Source organism: Ascaphus truei, chromosome 1, assembly GCF_040206685.1.
Source record: "Ascaphus truei isolate aAscTru1 chromosome 1, aAscTru1.hap1, whole genome shotgun sequence".
NCBI lineage: Eukaryota > Metazoa > Chordata > Amphibia > Anura > Ascaphidae > Ascaphus > Ascaphus truei.
In genome coordinates, this window is record NC_134483.1 from 494879362 (window position 1) to 494900009 (window position 20648).

General features: G+C 42.0%; 2 protein-coding genes across 2 annotated transcripts in view; one reads left to right on the forward strand and one right to left on the reverse strand.

Annotated features, from left to right (window-relative positions):
* Nucleotides 1–7957: 7957 nt before the first annotated feature.
* CLRN2 (clarin 2) lies at nt 7958–18376 on the reverse strand. The gene is made up of 3 exons (XM_075568960.1): nt 17934–18376; nt 15008–15187; nt 7958–8507 (listed from the first exon to the last, which is right to left on the reverse strand). The coding sequence occupies exons 1-3, from the start codon at nt 18184–18186 to the stop codon at nt 8242–8244; spliced, it is 699 nt and encodes a 232-aa protein (XP_075425075.1). The 5' UTR covers nt 18187–18376; the 3' UTR covers nt 7958–8241.
* Nucleotides 12408–20648, forward strand: part of QDPR (quinoid dihydropteridine reductase) — a 42047-nt gene continuing 33806 nt past the window's right edge. Inside the window, exons 1-3 of the mRNA XM_075568948.1 lie at nt 12408–12771; nt 12876–12923; nt 20470–20539. Coding sequence (XP_075425063.1) covers nt 20531–20539 — 9 coding nt within the window. The 5' untranslated portion in view covers nt 12408–12771; nt 12876–12923; nt 20470–20530. The remainder of the gene's footprint in view (nt 12772–12875; nt 12924–20469; nt 20540–20648) is intronic.

The following is a 20648-nucleotide window of genomic DNA, read 5'->3' on the forward strand; positions in this document are numbered from 1 at the left end:
TCCTTTTTATAGTACATGCTCCTAGTTTGGTGGCTTTTCCTAGTTTTGATCCATTGATTCCAAAGATTGGAATTGATAATAAATAAAATATATTTTAAACAGTTTTAATTCAAATATAGTGTATATGAAGCCACTGGATCTGAGAAATTGTACTCTAGATACTTGATCCTGGCTGATAGAATTACTTCTATTTTAAATTAAAACAATTTAGAAGACACAGGTTAAATCGGAGTGATTATTTGTTTTAAATCGGAGTGATGCAAGGTTTATTGCTGAAAAGGCTCAGTAGAGTATTACACAGACAACAGAAAATTACATAAAAAACAGCAAGGGAAATGAAATATAAATCAAAAAAAGAAAATCAGGTAATGCTAATATTTTAACAATTGTATGTTTCTCTCAAAGCTGAAGCAAAAAGAAAGAACAAGGTAGAAGTTTGCTCATTTACAGATTAACCAATAATCCTCGTGTTATGGCAAATGATACCTGGAAACATACCTGAGAAAGCTCTGCTCTCAAAGGTGCAAATTCTGTCTGGGACGTTCCGGGCGATATGCAGGCTTATTAAAGAATAACCTGTGAACATGTTTATTTGCGAGTTTGCATATAAAATTAGCATATTGCACAGAATCGTACAGTTAGAAATACATGGCGTCAAAGAGAGATGTTTTCGTGCAAGTTGGACATGCATAAAAGTACTTAATGAAAATGGCCATTTTCGCACAGTAATGCCATGATCGCAGTTTAATGAATAGATCGCCATGCCCGGGTTCTTCATTTGGTAGAAGCCATAGGTCAGGTGTTCTTTGGTTCTCTGCTGGGGCAGATTACAATTGGAAAGATACTCTGTGCTAGGTTTAGCATGCACCCATGGGACCAAATCCACAAAAGGGTGCTAGAGGTTTTGCATGCCTTTACTCCTATTCGACCCATATGAATGGGAGTAAAGGCTTGGCACCTTTTTTTTGGAACTGGGCCAAGGTACCGAGAGATAATTCTGGGTTAACCTGTCAAAGCTCAGCCATTGTCTCACCAAGCAATTTCTACTAATCATTACTCAAGCAAGTGAACATGTGTTTAATCATGTCACCATAAATTGCATAAATAAAGTGATATGTTTATAAAATATAATTACATACAATATATACTGTATTGCTGCCTTAATGTTCCTAAGATTACTGTACTCATTTTATGAAACAAAGAGTACAAAATGTAAAAAAAAAAATTAAATTATTCAAGGTCTAGTAAAAAAACGTTTTTAAAGTAGTTCACAGCATGTCAAAAGGGTTATAACTAGATAATAAGATGAACTTGATCTAAAATATCCATTTTGTGCATTAGGCCCGGAGGCTGCCAGTTGAAGAGCCCTGGCCCTGTGTATATGTGACTTATCGACGGTTTCATTGTTTACACACTGGGCTTTTTTTTTACATTGTTTATATATATTTTGGAGCAGGCGATGTTGGATCCGCTTTATTAGTTACAAATGTATGGACCATTACTGTATCTGCTAACGCATTTTGGCAGGAATAAAGCAAATTTTCAGATATGGGATATCAGTTATTAGTTTATATGGTCTAAAGTTTAACTTAAAGCAGCAATCCCCTCCTAATGCCCAAATGTTTAACTCATAAAATGTTAGTATCTTGCCCCCTGAACATGTCCTGTTCTATTTTTTTTATTAAATATCATGATTTTCTTCGATTAGTGTCCTCCTTTTACGGGAGCCGGTGAGGCAGAAGGGAAAGTCTTTCCTCTGTGGCGATATGTACACAGCCCTCCGATGACACTCACCCAGACCCGGAGACTGATGTAAAGAGCCCCTGCCTCCAGGTACTTCTTTGGACTTTTAGGTCAGAGGTTGGTAAGAGGCCAAGCCTTCCTAGCCCTGCAGATAGGGACTGGGTAGTGTGAGTTAGCCCTTACATAGGGATAGGCCTGTTTAGTTTATTTTAAATGCTGACAAAAGCTGTACTGTTCAATTCCACCGGCGAAATAAAAGCCAATATTATTTTCCCTCACATCTGTCTCCCTGGTTATATCTCTGCACATCTCCTACAGGGCTCCAGTGGAAACTAGATTTATTGTGTTTTTTTGGTGGGAGGGGCCTTTACATTTTTTTGCCGGGGGCAACATTTTTTAGTTATGTCACTGGCTCCACATCACTCCCTCCATCACACCTCACACCTACCCCCCAGCACACCAGACTAAAAGCAGTGCAGGGCTCTCAGACACAGCCACAATTGGTAACAGCGTGCACTATCCTGATTTGAGGTTGCGCTAGCAAAGGATGACTGAGAACGCTGTTGCCGTCCACTGCGGTGACTAACATTTCAGTCAGTGCTGCCCCGCAGCATAGTCGATAGAGGTAAAATATTAGGTGCCCAGGCGACCAGGTGCTCTGCATTCTTCTCTCCCTGCATTACAGGTATGTATTTATATGATTTTGTTCTCACATTAATAATCTGTTTAACCGATTGGGATGCCACATATGGTCACACCTCTACCCTCTCTCTGACGGCCCTGGTTCCTCACAGATCCTCACTCCAGGTCCGCCATGCTCACTCACTCAGCCATCCAGCCCCTCTCCCAGCTCCCACTCAACATGTTGGCCCAGCAGTAGAAGAGCCTTGTAGTAGGAGAAGCGCTTGGCATTTCACCCAACCACGGTATTATTTGGGATTACAGTATGGGATTACTACCATTATATGCTAAAGGTAAGGTATGGATTTCTTTTCTTCATTTTTTATAAATAATAATGTAGAACCTTTTTTTTCCCTTTTGCAGTACATAATATTATACAATTTCGTAATTTTCGTTTTCTTTTTGGAACTTCTACATAATTTTTTCAACTTTTACCGTACTTTGTCCTTGTTTCTTAAAACAAAATTGTACGTTTCGATACATGCAACTGGCCCATTTTGTTTCCGTGAGGTTGGCATATTTTGAAAGTGTGTGCGGGGGATGCAGCCGGCTGCAGAGGCATAATATTAGTGTATCAAATCATTTGAAATCCCAATAGGAAGGCAAACAGTGGGTTCATGCAGCTGTGGGAAAGGGATCGGGGAGACTCACAAGACATGGAAGACTGGCTGGACATCTGTGGGGCCGCAGCCACAAGCTCTATATGTGTCACCACGAGGGAAAAAGTGTATAAAATATTGCATACGTGGTATCTGGCACAGGTACCCAGAGGTCCCCCTGAGTGTTTCAGGGCCTGCGAGCAGTCGGGCTCATTCAGACACTTGTGGTGGAATTGCCCCAAGATATTCGCAATGTGGTCTAGTAAATTTGAGGTAATGAAAGAAATCCTGGGGACTGCGGTGCGCCCGAACCCCAAGGTGGCGCTTCTCAAGCCTAACCATGACTTCCCCGGCCTGAAAGCTTGTGAAACATATTGTTACAGCGGCCTGCTAGAGGCAGCTCGACCCCCAAAGTAGAGACAAAATTAAAAGCAAAATATGGTACGTGATGTCAATGGAAAAGCTTATAAGCTTCTTATCTGGCAGATGCCCCAGCTTTACCAGAATATGGGGACCCTTGGATAAGATTTTTTTTAATGACCCTTCAATGAATAGAGATGCAGTCCTCATTTGAGGGAGCCTTGCTTGCCCCCCTTTCTGTGGCCCTCAGGGAGCGGTTCTGCCTTCTGTAAAAGGTATTCCCTGATGAAGTAGAGAACATCTACGAAACGCGTAGGAAACTTGACTCTTATTGTCTATTACTGCTCCAAATACATTGACAGTGCGCTGCCAGGATCCTCTGAGTCTGCGGTATACACCTGTACCCCTGACGGTGAACTTGCTGGATGCCTAACAGCGACGCAAGCTTGTGAAGTCAGCGGCTGCCTCACGAGTCTCAGAGATCACTTTTACAGCGTGCATCTCTGTCTCTGTGGGGAGTTCCCCTATGGCTGTATGTTAACCTAACGTAGCGCCGAAATGCGATGGACTGACTGGAGGACGGATACTGGAGACCCAGGATATGTGTGACAATCATGGAAGGACCCAACTTCACTAACCCAGAAGCAGACCGTGGCGGATGTCGGCGGATGCAGAGGTCCAGGCGTGCGTTATATGTGGTAACATGTCCCTAACATGTACTGCCTGAATGATCAAGTTTCTTGTACGTGCATTACTTATCTGCTTTACACTAAACACATTATATTTTTTAATATACTATGAGTTGTGCGCTATCTTTTTTCTTTTTCACTAGTACCTAGGATGCTGAGCCATCCACACTGACTAGCTACAGACTCCTGTATATATCTGTTGAAGGTTACATTTGTATCGTATATTCACTTCATTAGTGTCACTTTTTGGACACTATTTTTTAAACCTTTGTTACAATACACTGTTTTTTTGTTTATATACTTCACGATAAGGATATTGTATATACTTTGATATTTATCAGTTGAGATACATCAACCTTTCACAATAATTTAATATTTCAATTTCAAACTGGTGCGCGGTGTAATTTGTTATATTGTCACTTCTTCCTTCTGTACCCGAACTGAAACTTTCTTATAAATAAAGTGTTAAAGTATAGCCCTCACCAGACACTCAGTACATTCCCCCTCTCCAAAGTACATCCCCCATTGTCACCACACACAATACAGCCCTCCCCTCTATGCAGAATAGCTTCTCCACAAACACAGACTCAATCGTCCCCACACACAGTATAGACCCCTCCCTTACACCCACAGTACAACCCGCCTCCTCTTCACACACAGTACAGTCCCCATTTATGATATACACTCTGTATAGTCCTTCTCCACAGACAGCATAGTGCCCCCTGTCCACACACATTATAGCCCCACCCTCTATATCAGGGGTGGCCTGCGGCACTCCAGTGCTTCCTGTGCAGCCCCTGAAGAGGAGGAGAGGGGGGAAATTACTGTAGGCAGAGGGATCATAGAGACATGGGAGAGGAGAAACCAGAGCACCCTCTAATCAGCTCCTCTTCTGAGTGCCTATGGATTAGCGACCACTGCCGGACTCCAAAGCAGCACAGGGTACAGTGAGTATACACCCTAATTGCTGAGAGCTCCACATGGTGCTGGCTATGGACACAGGAGAGCAAGGTAGGGGCAATCACACCACTGCCCTCTTTTCCCCCACTGCCTTCTCTTACACTCCTGTCACCCCCCTTGTCCACCACTGCTGACCCTGTCATTCCAGTGCTTCCCTGTCATCCCCTGGAACCAACTGCCCTGTCACTCCCTTGTACCAACTGCCCTGTCACTCCCTTGTACCAACTGCCCCCTGTCACTCCCTTGTACCAACTGCCCCCTGTCACTCCCTTGTACCAACTGCCCCCATGTCACTTCTTTGTACCAAATGCTCCCCTGTCACTCGCGTCAATCCAACTAACTCCCCTTGTCAATCCAACTGCCCCCTATCACTACCTTGTACCAACTGCCCTCCTGTCACTCCCTTGTACCAACTGCCCCCTGTCACTCCCTTGTACCAACTGTCCCCATGTCACTCCATTGTACCAACTGCCCCCATGTCACTCCCTTGTACCAACTGCCCCCTTTCACTCCCGTCAATCCAACTGTCACTCCCCTGTAATTCCAACTGCCCCCCTCACTCCCGTCAAACTAACTGCCTTCCCCTTCAATTAAACTGCCCCTCCCCTGTCAATCCAACTGCTCTCCATCAATTCACCTGCCCCCATCGCTCCAACTGCCTCCCCCCTATACTCCAACTGCCCCCCTTGGCTCCAACTCCCAGTCAGGTTGGCCACCCCTGCTCTATATAAACATAGTACAGCCCTCCCCCTGTATACACACACAATACAGCGCTGCCTCTATATATACTCACATTGCACCCCCCCATACATACCTCCTTGCCCACGTTATATACACACACATTACAGCCCCCCCCCCACTGTATATACACAGACTCACTTTCCTTCCTCCATAGTATCTCCCCCCTTCACAGAGCTTTCACATGCAGTCTGCTGCAGCCTCCTTAGGGCTGGAGCACACACAGCGCTACGCGACGTGCGCGCGCGCGTCCATCACCAACCCCTGGCGGCCAATGGTAGTGTTCATTGTTAAAACTACCATTGGCTGCGAAGCACGGCGCCATCGCCGCTGCTGTAGCTGGAGTCTTTCAAAACTGTGATTCCCGGCTGCAGCAGCGCGACGTCTGTTCCAGCAGCCAATCAATGTACAGACGTTTTCATTGATTGGCTGCTGAAATTGCTGGTTTTATTATTTTATTTATTATTTAGTCTCATTATTACATTATTTACATTATGTTACATTATTTTTATTACATTATTTATTTATCCGCCGCCCGCCCGCTCCCCCGCTTGCTATCCCACCCGCCCGCTCCCCCGATCTCCCCGTCCACTCGTGGATCATTCTGTCTGCTGGGGATGTTCACACATCGCCCAGCAGATAGAGGTGCGCGCACGCAGCGCCGCAAGGCGCCATGTGTGCTCTTGCCCTTACGCCTTCCCAGTCTGATTGCTGCTGGACTGACTCATCTGTCTGTATGACAAGTGATGCAGCTGATTGGCTAAAATGTATAAATTATCAAGGTGCCACAATTTCCAGGTATTTCTACAGTAATAATCCCCAAAGGAAAGGGCATTACATGGCCATTAATGCCCAGAGTGAAAGTGCTGAAGGCCTGAGGCCTCACTTCACGGCCACCCGGCCTTGGGGCATTGCAGGCCCGGTAATGCCCTGTCTTTTGTGAATTATTACTATTATTACTATTATAGGCTAAATTGTTGTATCTTTTATTATTAAAAAAAATAATTGCCACACACTACCCCCGGATAAAATCACTTCCCACCTGGCTCTCCCCCAAGATTAAATAAACTGCCAATAGCTCCCCCCCCACCCCCCAGATAAAATCACCTACCACACTCTCCCCCAGATAATATCACCTGCCAGGCGGTCCCCCCAGACACCCCTTGTGTAAGTCAGCAGATGCCCAGACACTCAGTTGCTCAACTACTGGGAGGAGGCCTTTTAAGTGACGTCCATTGATAGTCTGATTATACAAAGATGTGTATGTCCATCTTTGCTTATTTATCTGTAAGCCCTGCCAAATGCATAAATGGCTTTTTCTCTATCCCATGTCAGCCACACAGAAACTACTGCCTCAATGAATTAAGTGATCACAGTAACATGATACATTTGGCTGAAAGATGACTCTGGTACCTGAGTTCGGTTTTCTGTCTAATTCCATTATAGTGCATTCAATTAAATATGTTGACATTAATCATCTCTATTTCCTAGTTGTTTTTTCAATATACATTTTAAGACCAACTTTACACATATCGTTGTTACATAATTCCACTACTGCTACTTCTTAAATTCCATTTAACCCAACGCTGAGAGCTTTTCCCAAGCATAATTTCTATTAAATAAATAACTGATCTATTTCTTTGTTTTTTTTTTTCTTCTCTATTTTGTTTTGTCTATTTCATTTCTTTGTCCATATTTTAATTTGTTTACAGGAAGATCAGCATACATATTGGTGTATTTTATTTTTTTCTTGTAGTGCAGATAAAAATATATTGCATTTATGTAATAAATAAAAATATAAATGATGCTGTTTATTTTACTTTTCTACCTGGAAAAGAAGCCGTGTGGTTACGCTTGGGCCAGACCCAAGAACCTGAAATCTTAAGTTTACAGATGTATTCCCATCTATTCTGACTATAAGAGTAGCAGGTGAACAGAGCAACCAGCACAACAGAACAAATCTTGCCATACAAATAGGATCCCTCTTTTACCGTCACTATAACCCTGGTCTGACTGAGCAAGTCACTCCCGTTGTCTCGTGCATCAAAAGTACCACAACTTGTTCAAATAGATTTTCATGCTCATGTTTTTATATTTTATGACTACTACATTCATTAGCAGTACTTTAGTCCTTGATGTACCACCGTGGTGTTATATCAAAGTATTGTACAATAATACTGTGTTGAGACGTCAGAAATTAGACCATGAGAACCGTCAATCTAGAATTCGACCATGAGAACCGTCAGTCTAGAGTTAGACCATGTCGCAAGCTTTTTACTAAAGATATTTAAATTAGCACAACTTTTGTGTACATTATAAAATTGTGTGACACAGGAAAAAGTATGTCATCGGAGCTCATAGGGATTCATTAATGAGGTATATCCATTTTACTGAAGGGTTTGAACCAACTGTAAGATATCACACGTGTGTAAAAACAGATAAGACAGAGAAAGCTTCATCCAAATAGGTTACTAATACATGATGTCTTCTGCAGTTACATTTGCCTCTTCTGTTTTTGTCTTAAATTTCGGCAGTCGTATTGCACTGGCCGCCATTAGTAACATGTTTACACCGTGAGTTACTCCGCTTGCTACACATAACCAAAAGGAGTCTTCATAGTGTTCTTCCAAAATGACAATTTTGAAAACAGTTTCCTGAAAATTTGCTATCCGTTCCGTGAGCTGATGAAGTTTGACTGCAGCAACAAAGCTCGAGACCGCAAACACAATGAACAAACCTGCAGAGACATTAAAATGCAAATGTCAATTTATTCGCAGGAAATCTACAGCAACGTGAGCACACTCGAATGTGGGAAAACAGAAGGACCGACAATGCAAAAACATACAGCAAATAGGGTATAAATATATATATATATATATATATTATTAAAAAAAATCACACTCAGTTGGCACACTGTAAACAAATGAAGAAATGCTGATGCTTGTCCCACGTCCTGAGGAAGGTCACGCTAGGTTGACCGAAACGTTGGAGGTGGTGCCATGTTACACTGAATACAGCTTTATTGGACCTACTGGACTGTGTGCTGTCTCGTTTTTTCCGGACTCCAATCTGGTAAAATCTACTTTTTTATATATATATATATATATATATATATATATATATATATATATATATATATATATATATATATATTAAAGCGTTATTGGCCTCCCACAGACATGGAAGGGTTTGGAACCACACTAGTTGAAAAGCAAAATGCCAAGAATATCGCGGCACCACTTGGGAAAAAAAGCAAAAAGGGTGAAAAAATAACGAATTTATTGCTGACAAAAGGAGAAAATCACACTGACATGTTTCGCCCGTAAGGGCTTTATCAAAGTGTACGTGTGATTTTCTCCTTTTGTCAGCAATAAATTCGTTATTTTTTCACCCTCTTTGCTTTTTTTTCCCGAAGTGGTGCGGCGATATTCTTGTCATTTTGCCTTTCAACTTGTACTTTCCACAGCGCTTCGCACGCTAGGGGTGGCACCCAGCAAGTGAAGATACGGAGGAAGAACATTCTCAATTCTGTGAGTACTAATGTTTTATTCATCCATCTGGATTTAGTCTTGCATATGGGAGGTTGTCCCTGTATACCTGGTTATTTATCTGCAAAACTGCATTTCCTTGTATGGGACTTCATACACCTCCAGCAGACTTCACATTCTGGAACTCTTTATATATTAAGACTTGCCTATAGTGCCCCCTGCTGTATCATCATCAATGTTGCTTATTACTGGAAACTCAGAATTTATATATAATCTTTTTTTTCTGTTTTCTGTGCACCCCATATTCCTTAAGCCCCATTCTTTCCCTCTTGGGAGACTCCGTTTCTTTGGAAACACACTAGCCGTGCCCTATTGGTTTTGTGATCAAATGAAAAATCATACTGTATCTTCTGATAGACAATATCCTTATGAATTTTACATAAAATGCATTGATTTGTGTTATGATTTGGGATGTAAGGAGAAAGCCAGAGTGAGCATGCTTATTAATTACAAAGCTAAAATGCATCATTCCCAGTTGTTGTTTGATGAAATTCTAAAATGTTTGTTGCATTTTTTAACCATATACAGTTAGGTCCGTAAATAATTGGACACTGATACAAGTTTTGTTATTTCGGCTGTGAACCAAAATAAATTAAAGTTACAGTTAAATAATGAATATGGGCTTAAAGTGCAGTCTTGAGGGTATTCACATCCAAATTGGAGGAAGGGTTTAGTGCACACCGAGAAAGAGTCTGTCTGTCTCTGTGTCTCCCCTCTCCCCCCCTACAGTGCATCTCCTTCAATTCCACTTTTTCTTCTCTTATTTATAAATCTCCCTTGTTACTTGATAACAGTACATGATTCTGCCTGTCTCCCTAAACTTTGTTTTCCAATTCTTATCTACCCTATTTTTCCAAGGTCTGTGTCTCACTCTCTCAAGTTTCTCCCATGCAAAAGTTACTTGTCCTTGAACTCTCTGAACATCCCCAATAAACACATTTCTGGAGCACAATGTCCAGTGTGGGATGAGAAGCCAGTACTACATACACACGTCTTGTTAAGAGATATGAAAATAAAGGCTAATTCTACGTTTAATAATTGCACTTTCACTGAAGTCCATAAGGCTAATACTGCTTAGTTAAACTGTAAGATTTGATGGAATTCGCCATCTAAGCTGTCTGAATCCATTTTCAGATTTAGAGTTACGCTTATCCTCTCAAAGCAGCAAAACAGGTTCCCCCCTATTTTTCGTCTTTCTATATTTAAAGCATGTGACAATGTAAAATTCTACATCCTTACCTAAGTTGGCAATCATTTGGTGCTCCTGTTATAAATCTGTAAAAATTCCGCTTGTATGCCTAATGAAATGGGCCCCTTTCAGTTTCAATCAATCCTTCATTCAGTGTAACTCAGCAGCTACAATGTATGTTTACTTAGGTAACATTGACTACTGTTACTGTTTGCAGCTGAAAATGCTGGTAATCATTGGCAACAAATTATCACAAATAGGAAAGAGTTGCACAGATCTTACACTGCTTGGTAAGTGTGCTAAAACCTGCAACAGAACTTAAAGCTGCAGTTCAGTCAATATCCTGCATGTGTGTTTTTTTTAATAAATCAGTTCTGTAGTAAGAAAAAATACTTTTAGCATTTTATGTTTTTAAAAAAACAACTTTGAAAGACCAATTTTCTTGTATTCTATTTTAACAGCCATTTGCTAAGGCACTGCCCCTTCATGTCCTGTCACAAGCCCTGGCACACCCCTTTGTCAGCCCTGCCCTCCCTCTAGCACATGTCAGTGCATAAATGCTCATGAATATTCATGAGCTTCCACTGACATACAAGCAGATTATAAACAAATCCCAGCTTTTAATATGTCACCAAATTTCGACCTATCAATACATGGAGAACGAATTGACCTGCAGCTATACAGTTCTTTAGGTAATTAGAGATTGCACACATGAAACTATTGAAGTAAAAAAATAAATGTAAAAAAAAAAAAAAAAAAGACTGAACTGCAGCTTTAAAGGATGCTCAGTATATGAAAACAGATTAAAAATGGCAACAAGAGTTGAATAATAATTTAGAAAAACTGTCACTATTATCTAATACGACAGAAGTGATTTCTTAAAAAATATAAGATTTCACATTTTTCTGCTCCAAATAGTAATGCAGTTTGCACCAGGTTTTATTTTTGGGTCTAGTTTTAACAAATAGAGGTGACATTGGTTTTACAATACTTTTTAAAGGAGGAGTGGACATTATACTCAACTGTAAAATGGGAGAGAATTTGTTAAATTACAACATATTAAGCCCCAGATCCTCTCACCAAAAACAGTGGAAATAACTAGGGATGTGCAAACCTGCCAAAATCCAATCTCCTGACTTTCAGATACATTTTGGTTACAATCCAATACCCGCACGTAAATCCGCAGGCAGATTGGACGCTCCTACATCCATGCAGATTTATCTGAATCTGCTCTGTTTCTTCGTATCTGCAGACGGATTTACTCAGAATTGCAGTGGTAGAAAAAAAATTAACGTATCTGCCTTTTTGAGACCGATCCAATGAAATGCGCGACTGAAAGGAACTTGCACATCCACATTTCTGAAAATGTTTGCCCAGGTCTAGAATTTACACTACAGTACATTAGCTAAAAGAGAAATGGGTGTTATTTTCCCCAAATTCACTCCAGATTCACTAGGATAACTGTATACAGAAATACCTTCTGTAACATTAGTATATGGCTAGCAGGAGGCATACATGGTAAATGCATGTCATTTCTAAATAGCAGGTATGTGGGCAAATAGTAAATATTGCAAAACAGTCACATTAACAGAACTTTTCCAAAAAGCCTTATGCTTTATTATTCCCCTCCTTCTCTGCCTATACACAAATACTAGTGATATGTATACATCAATTACATTGATTATAAAAAGGACATACAATTTATGAGAGGTGTTTTTTCATGTTGTCAGGAAATAGCCCTGACATAATTTCCTAGATCTCCCTCTCTCTCAGTTCCTTTCTCTGTCCACCGGGTGTGCTGCTGTTTTCGGTCCGCTCTGGGGTTCCTCTGCCTGTCTGTCTCCTTGTTGCTCCTGTCCTCTGTCCTTATAGTTTCCTGTTCCTCCCTTGCTTTTGTTTTGTGTCCGGACTCCCTCTGCCCCGATCTGTTTATGTTCCTGTTTTGAGTCTTGTTCATATTAAAGGCCCTTGCTATTAAACTAGATTGCCCCTGTCTGTTTCCTGCTAGCAAGTCCCAGTCCTATTCATGCTCCCTATTCTCAGTTTCTGCTCCCCTGCCCTGCTCCTGCCTTCCTGTTGCTGACCCTGCCCGTGACCATGACGATCCTGCTTGCTGCCTGCCACTGAATCCTGCTTGTGACAATAACGATCCTGCTTGCTGCTAGCCTCAGACCTCTGCTTGTGACCCCAACAATCCTTACCTGCTCCTCGCTGTTCCAGCCACCGAGGTCCTACCTGCTCCAGGAGTCTCCCCCTTAACACATGTATGGTGTATTTTTCTGACTTTGGGATGATTGCTTTTGATAATTTATTCATAATTTTGTAAATCCCTGAGCTGTTATTGATTTTCAAATGTACTTTTCTCTAGGACCATGACATCTACAGGCACTATGCAAACTTGTCTATAACACCAAACGTAAGTATGATGTAATAACATATAATTAATAATAGCATGTGTTTGTCAGTCTTGGATGATTTTGATCATAGATAGCTCACTTGCATACAATTTAGCATGTTGGAGTTAAAAATAACGCAAATATTTTCCGGAAAAAAACATAGCGAATGCTAGGGTTGCGCGATATACCGGTATCATAGTAATACCGCAATAATAACATCTGATGGTATGCCGATGTGGGAAATTAGTTGTTATTGCAGTATTACCAGGGTACCGGAGTGTGGAGGGGGGGAGAGGAGCAGATTTCAGGTTGCCGTGCTGTGTGAGACCAGATCTGCAGGCTAACATGCTGCTCTCGCTCCCTCCTCCCGGCCAGCCGTGATTGTCATTGGAGGAAGGGAGGGGAGGTGCATCTGGCAGCTCCATGACCGTGAGACAGCATGAGAGCATAAAGGCAGTTATAAGTCCCAACCCCTCCTCCCTAGCTCTTAACCCCTTCACTCACCCTCCCTGTGGGTTTCTTTATACCTTCCTCCTTGCCTGGGTTTATTAACCCCATCCTCCCCCATGGGACTCTTAACCCCATCCTCCCCCTCTCCCCATGGCTCCATAACCCCCCCTCATATAACCCCTTGGACCCTTAACCCCATCCTCCCCCTGGGACTCTTAACCCAATCCTCCCTTTCTCCTCTGTGATCCTTAACCCCCCTTCTTTCATTTCATTGGCTTATTGCCACCTTCAGAAAGCTGCATACAAGGTTCACAAACAAGTTATGGTGAGTAAAATAGTAACAAAAATACTCCACGATACAGAGTACAGTAATGATAGAGAACACTTAAGAGCACATTCACATGTATCAGACAGATCCCCAAACCTGCCTTACCCCATAATCACACTGCATACGGCATACTGCGCACTGTGTTTCCACTCCGGCCAGGGAATCTGGTTAATGACATGCAAATGAGCACTTATAGGGCATCACTATGATATTTCTGAGTGGTAGAACACTTTATAGAAGGTACTGTGACTTGAACCCTTATCCTGGGTTAAAGCAGCAATCCAGGTTGAATTTTTTTAATTACAGTACTGAAGCAGGGAATCTTGGAGCTGTACTGTGTTAATTTCAGCTCTGGGACCCCATACTTCCAGAGATACTTACCTCCATTGGGATGCTGGTGCCAGTGTCTCTGCAGACAGGAAACTTGTGTGCCTAACATAATGGCAGCGTTTAAATGTCCGGCGGGCCAATATGAAGCCGTGATGTCATCCCTATTGGCCCGGGTAACCAGGACCTGTAACTTGCCAAAGATACCAGCACCCGCTACGGAGGTAAGTATCTCAGGAAGCAGGGGGTCACCAGAGCAGAAATTAATGCGGGTCAACTCCGGAGACCCCCTGCTTCAATCCTGCAAACCTGGATTGCTGCTTGAAGCCTGCATATAGACGTTCAAATTTTTACATGAGTTTATGCTCCAATGTTTTTCTGGCTCTTTCTTTTAAAGTTTCCTGTTAATATGGTGACTCTCGTGTCTTTAAAGTTGTGACCAGTGCTACAACTTTGTTATCTCACTTGTGACCACCCATTGTGGCCAAGCACTGCCATCTACAGCACTTATTCCTTCACCTGCTGTCTCTGTAGGTTCCTCATCAAACCTCTTAGATTGTAAGCTCTTGGGGGCAAGGATTTCCTTTCCTATTGTCTGATTTTGCTGTGCTTATTGTATTATTATAATTCCCTGTACTGTATTCTTTGTGAAGCGCTGAGTACACTTTTGGCGCTATATAAATAAAGACATACAATACAATACTGGTATGTCTGTTTTTTTCATGTTGATGATGGCGATTCATATTTATCCTTTTTCTCTGTGTCCTGTTTCACCTCCATTAAATCCTGCACATTGGCACATTTCACGCATCACTTTTACCTTACTGTTATTCTTTTTTTTAGAAAAGCTTATTTTTCTGTCTGCTCTACAGGCTAACACAGTATCCTCTTCTGGGTCATTTTATATGGGGCAAAAAAAAGCTCCATCAAACACTCATTTTCCATTCTCCACTACAATGTAATTATACTTCTGTCATAGTACATTGCAAATGAAGTTACCTGCGAGTAAATTCCAAAGGCATATACCAGCAGGACCTTTGATTGCTCGATATGGGACTTTTAGTGCATTGTGAATACAGAATCCAAAACTGATCAGAGCAAAAGAAATGGCTGTGCATAGGAATATGATAATGACCAAATGAAGTGTGGTATTCAGCTTTTTCATCAGATGTGGAAAGACTGGAAGATACAAAAAAAAAAAAAAAAACATATTTTATTAGTGCTTTCACACCCATCCTGTGAAACTTTAACTTTGTCTGAATCTCAATAGGGGGAAAAAAAACATTCAAAGGGCCTTTATTCAATAATGATGTATTTTTGATCCCTGTTCTATTGCAAGCATTTTAGGCTTCGTCCATGGTTCTTCCTGGCGTGCTGAGGCGCGCTGAGGCTGAGGGAAAGCGGGTGCTTTCCCTGGCCTTAGACAGCGCGCCGTCTGTGGGCGTGTTGGCGGCGAGCGGGCCAGTGACGTCACGGAGCTGGTTCACCCTCATTGGGCAAACCGCTCACGTGACCGGCCCTGCGCTCCGGCAAGCGGGAAAATGAAAAATGTTCCTAAGACCTACGCTTCCGCAAGCGCGCGGAAGCGTAGACGAGCCCCTACTAAAGCCATTGCGGCTGTAGGGGCTCAGTGCCGAGCGGAAGCGCGTGCCGCCCGCAAGCACTAAACATGGACGCGGCCTTAGAAATATCATGGCATGTACTGTAACATTTTAAAAAACAAATCTGTAGTCGGTCATTTGCATATAGTATCCAGTTGGTTCATTCATCTAATGCCAAGAAACAGCAGAAGCACAAAATATGAGGCAATCATTTCTTTTCCATAATCCTCTCTTTGATTTCATATTTCCCAAAGTTTCATTATTCACTTTAAGAAAAAAAAATATATACATTTTTGCTAGATACATTATTGCAGTGTTGTTGTACAAACACACGGAACTTGTCTAAATGATGACATTAAAATATGTTTTACCAAGAAGGATATTCTGAAATGTGCATCTGGATTTTAATTTTAATGTGTAGAATTACATTACTGGAATACAAACATCTGCAATTATAGAATCAGCCATGACTGTACATTTGCACACACAATATGGAGGTCTTGTACAGATGTGATCTTAAAAAAAAAACTCTGTATTTTTTTTCCGTGTTGGATGAAGAAATCTATGACCTTGCTGAAAAGATGTTACATAAGAGCATATTCTTGGTATTCCTCACTATAAGCACTATAAGCACTAACACCGCACCATTAACTTGTTTTTGTGAACTCTTACTGTGAGAAAAAATGATGTTCATGAATTAATGTAAGAAAGGTCCACTGCATTGTACCGAAACATTGGCACATAAGTGTTAATCACTACTGAAACACATGTAGAAATGCTACTCTTTATTCTTATTGGATAGTACCCCAGAAGTTTCAGAGCACGCAAGTATTTGGTTACTATTTTGAATGGATGTATGCCCTTTGTATATTTTGGATTAAAACAGGGATTCTCAAACTTTTCCTTATCATATTTACTTAGATCAGGGGTGTGCAAAGTTTTTAACTTGCAACCCCCCCCCCCCCCCCGCCTCCTTACCTCCTGCCTCGCACCCCCTCTCCTCCGTCGTCAAATGACGTCACTGTGTCATGTGATGTCATGTTACCATGGTAACGTGACGTCACGGGACCCCGTGGCGCCGGTTACCATGGCGACACGTCGCCGAAGATCAGGTAAGAGAAACGGCAGAGGCCTCACGCGGTCCCCCCCCTGGCACTTAATGTAAGTGCCTTGGGGGAGAGCGTGGGACCTCTGTAGCCACTGCGCCCCTGCTGGAAATTCTCCTGCCCCCCTGGGGGGTGCGCCCCCCACTTTGCGCACTTAGATCACTGTTTTTCAAAAGGGTTCCCTGCAATTTTTAGGTAATTTGAAAATTGTACCAAATACAGAAGAATTTACAATGCACCTGATCTCAGATGCGCTATTAGAGAGGGTTGGGGTTCCTTACAATGCATCTGATCTCAGACGCGCTATTAGAGAGGGTTGGGGTTCCTTACAATGCATCTGATCTCAGACGCGCTATTAGAGAGGGTTGGGGTTTCTTAAAATGCATCTGATCTCAGACGCGCTATTAGAGAGGTTTGGGGTTTCTTACAATGCATCTGATCTCAGACGCGCTATTAGAGGGGGTTGGGGTTCCTTACAATGCATCTGATCTCAGATGCGCTATTAGAGAGGGTTGGGGTTCCTTACAATGCATCTGATATCAGACGCTTATTAGAGAGGGTTGGGGTTCCTTACAATGCATCTCATCTCAGATGCGCTTATTAGAGAGGTTTGGGGTTCCACAGAATTTCACAATATAATGATAGGGTTCGATAATAAAAACAAGGTGGAAACCACTGACTTAGATCATCATTATTCCTAAATACAAAGCCTATATATCAAAATGAACAGGGCTTTGAATGAAAAGAAGCATGTCATCACAAAGCAACCTTCAGCACTGATCTATTGACAGTGGTAGTGAGAGTTGCCTGAAATTAATAATAGAAATTTTGGGGCCCACCTTTACGGTAATCAGGGACCACTAATCATGCAAGGACCACAGTTTGAGAACCACTGTGTCAGCATATTCCACTGTTAAACATAACTGTAACTGTAAACGTTACTCATTGTTCCTGCATCTGTGAAATATGCAATAAAAATAAACTAAAATTAATGTATTTGGGTTGACAGCAACTTTGTGTTTTGATTGAAAAAGTAAGGTTTTTATTTCACCTGTAAAATTAGCATTTTTTCCCGTCAGTAAAAGAGGCTTTTTCACCAATACGTTTTTTTTTTTACATCACAATCATTACGGAATATCAAAACAATTTATTATATAGATCAAAAAAGATATATTATTTTCGTTGTGTCATGTAATTATCAAAATATTTTTTACTCACTTGTGAACTTGAACCATCGCTTGCCCAACCCACACTGTCGTACTTTCCCGCCTTGGAAGAGTCCATAGTAAATGTCTCCAATAAACTTTACTAGCTCCGGATCTGAGGCATTCACCAAATCAACTCCTGTCTGACAAAGCATTTTTCCCGTCATCCATTTCTGAGTTCCCATGGCAACTGTTATCAGCAGGAAAGACACAAAACTAAAGGCAGAAGCCAAAGAGAATATCGTTTTTTTAAAGCATCCAGGCATCCTAACGCTTTCAAGAAATCATCCCCAGGACTCCTGCACAGCAAAGATATTCTTTAATATCATTTTCAGATATTGGAAGGTTGATCGGCAGGTCCTTGGAATGCTCCATTTGGAACCCAGTGGGTTTCAGGCTTCAGTGTGTGGAGCGGGATTCATATATTTTCTGGAACACAGACTGCATGCTTGAGGACATCTTGCAATGGAGATCTTCAGCAGAGTGTGTAAAACATTGTGGCTCAGATCCTGGAGGAAGTAACCCTATCTGTAGTGCACTGCTAGTATTTCAGCAGAGGGTTTTATTGTCTCCTGTTTTAAATACTCAGGTGACAATAGCTGTATGTTTGCTGCACCAGACACTAACATGAAGGGTCCATGTAAAGTAAATGTCAACTGTTTCCATGAAAATGTGGTGGCACTTGATAATAAGTAGCTATAGATTGCTAAAAAGATATAAATATCATTGCTGTATAAAATGCCACTAAACATAGAAAGCTGTGCTCAATTTTAGAAAATAGAAAATGGATCATTATAATTTTAAACTGTGAAAAAAAATTGATTTCTCTGGGATTTGTGAACCAGAGGCAGAACTAGTGAAAAGGAGACTCTAAGTTTGCCTAGTGGCTTCTCCAAAAATACTGGACACAATGGTGAAAGGTGCGACACGTAGAAGACACACACACATTTATCTCCGCTCGATGTTGTTTCCTCTTCTCTTTGGTCCCACCCCCAAGCTCCTGACACCCCCAACTGATTGGCTGATGCTGGGTAATGCAACCAATCAGAATGGAGGAGGCAGCCCAGCCCCCTAGCAACAGCCCTGCTCTCTGCCTGCTCGGGGAAATCCTGCAACCCCCTAAGCCGGTCAGGTCACTATGTCCAGAGAGGTAATACCGGATAGAAAACCAGTCCACTATTACCTCTAATTTTTTTACTGGACAGAGCGTCCAAATACAGGACAGTCCAGACCAATACTGGACGCGTGGAAACCCTAGAATCTGGTGCAAGAATTTTAATCCATCCCCATCTTGCTATACATACAGTAGTCTTTGGGGGGGGGGGGGCATTGGTTCCGAGAATTGGTTCCAGATGTTCAGCCTTGTGATTTCATCTACTGCTTAGCGGGCGTTTAGCAGGTTGAAGGACTGTTTGAATATAACAGTGCAATATAACCGAGCAATAAACCCAGTGAATATAAATAGACACTGATATCACTTATACTGCACCTCCAAAGTGGGTCCTCCTTGAAAAACCTCAAGTAGAAAAGAAAGCACAGATGCATGCAATATGGTGACATGATAAAATTTTACTTTCATTGACAAACAACACAGGGGGGAAAAGGGACAACTCACACTTTCCCCACTGGTCAAAAGCAGAGAGTGATTTTGGGCGCACTACAACCCTGCTCCAGACTCAGGTCCAGACTCGGCTCCTTGCTGTGTGCGTACCCGCGTGCATGGCTTCCCCTTTCTGTGTCTCTCACTCGCTTTCTGGGTTGCCTTGCATAAGGGCATTTTGGACTGCAGAGGCCACTGTACCCACTACACCAAGAACCAGAGCGGCTGACGCGAGACTGATGCAAGGCAACCCCGGACGTGAGTGAGACACGTAGAAAGGGTAAGCCGTGCACGCGGACACGCACACAGCACGGAGCAGAGTCTGGAGTAAGGTTGGAGTGCGCCCAAAGTCACTCTCTGCTTTTGACCAGGGGGAAAAGTGTGAGTTGTCCTTTCCCCCCTTGTGTTGTTTGTCAATTAAAGTAAAATGTTAATGCACCATATTGCATGTATCTGTGCTTTCTTTTCTACATGAGGGTTTTCAAGGAGGAACCACTTCGGAGGACCCTGTTCCATGGAGTTGCAGTATAAGTGATATCAGTGTCTATTTATATTCCCTGGGTTTATTGCATGGTTATATTGCACTGTTATATTCACATTCATTTTGCGCCACGAACACCAATTTGTTTAGTTTAGTGTGTTTTGCGGTCTGGGTTACCACAGGTGTTTAGGCTGCATCTGAGTTTGCTCACAAAATATCAATTTTATTTGTTTGCGCCTTAATTTGTTCACCTCAAGGACTGTTTGGGAGTGCTGCTGTCCAGTTCAAGTGCTTTGACCCAGGGTGGTCTGAATGCTCACCTGAAAGACACTTATGTAAGTGCATTACTTTGTGTTTTATATTGATTGAAGCAATCTTCACTATATTTGCTTTGTCTCCTCTGTGGGAATCCCCTCCCTCTCTTCTTCTCTACTGACCCTATGGAAATTCGTTTCTGGATGTATGAAGAGCCTATTTAGATGTTCTTCGGAGTTGGTTACTCTATATAACCCCACTGCCTGATTGTCACATGGAGCAGGTGAGTTTAACATTCACAGATTTATTCCGATTCTGAGTGAGATTGTGTATACTGTGTTGCACTATTGTTGTTATTTATCTTTTTTATGTCCCTGGATGAAATTTGCGCC

Bases quoted from the DNA above. Each gene is read 5' to 3' on its own strand.
- CLRN2 (XM_075568960.1), bottom strand. From the start codon at position 18,186: ATGCCTGGATGCTTTAAAAAAACGATATTCTCTTTGGCTTCTGCCTTT. The intron at 15,188-17,933 runs GTGAGTAAAAAA...TGTATCTTCCAG, and splicing joins GCGATGGTTCAAGTTCACAA to TCTTTCCACATCTGATGAAA. The intron at 8,508-15,007 runs GTAACTTCATTT...ATGTCTCTGCAG, and splicing joins CCTTTGGAATTTACTCGCAG to GTTTGTTCATTGTGTTTGCG.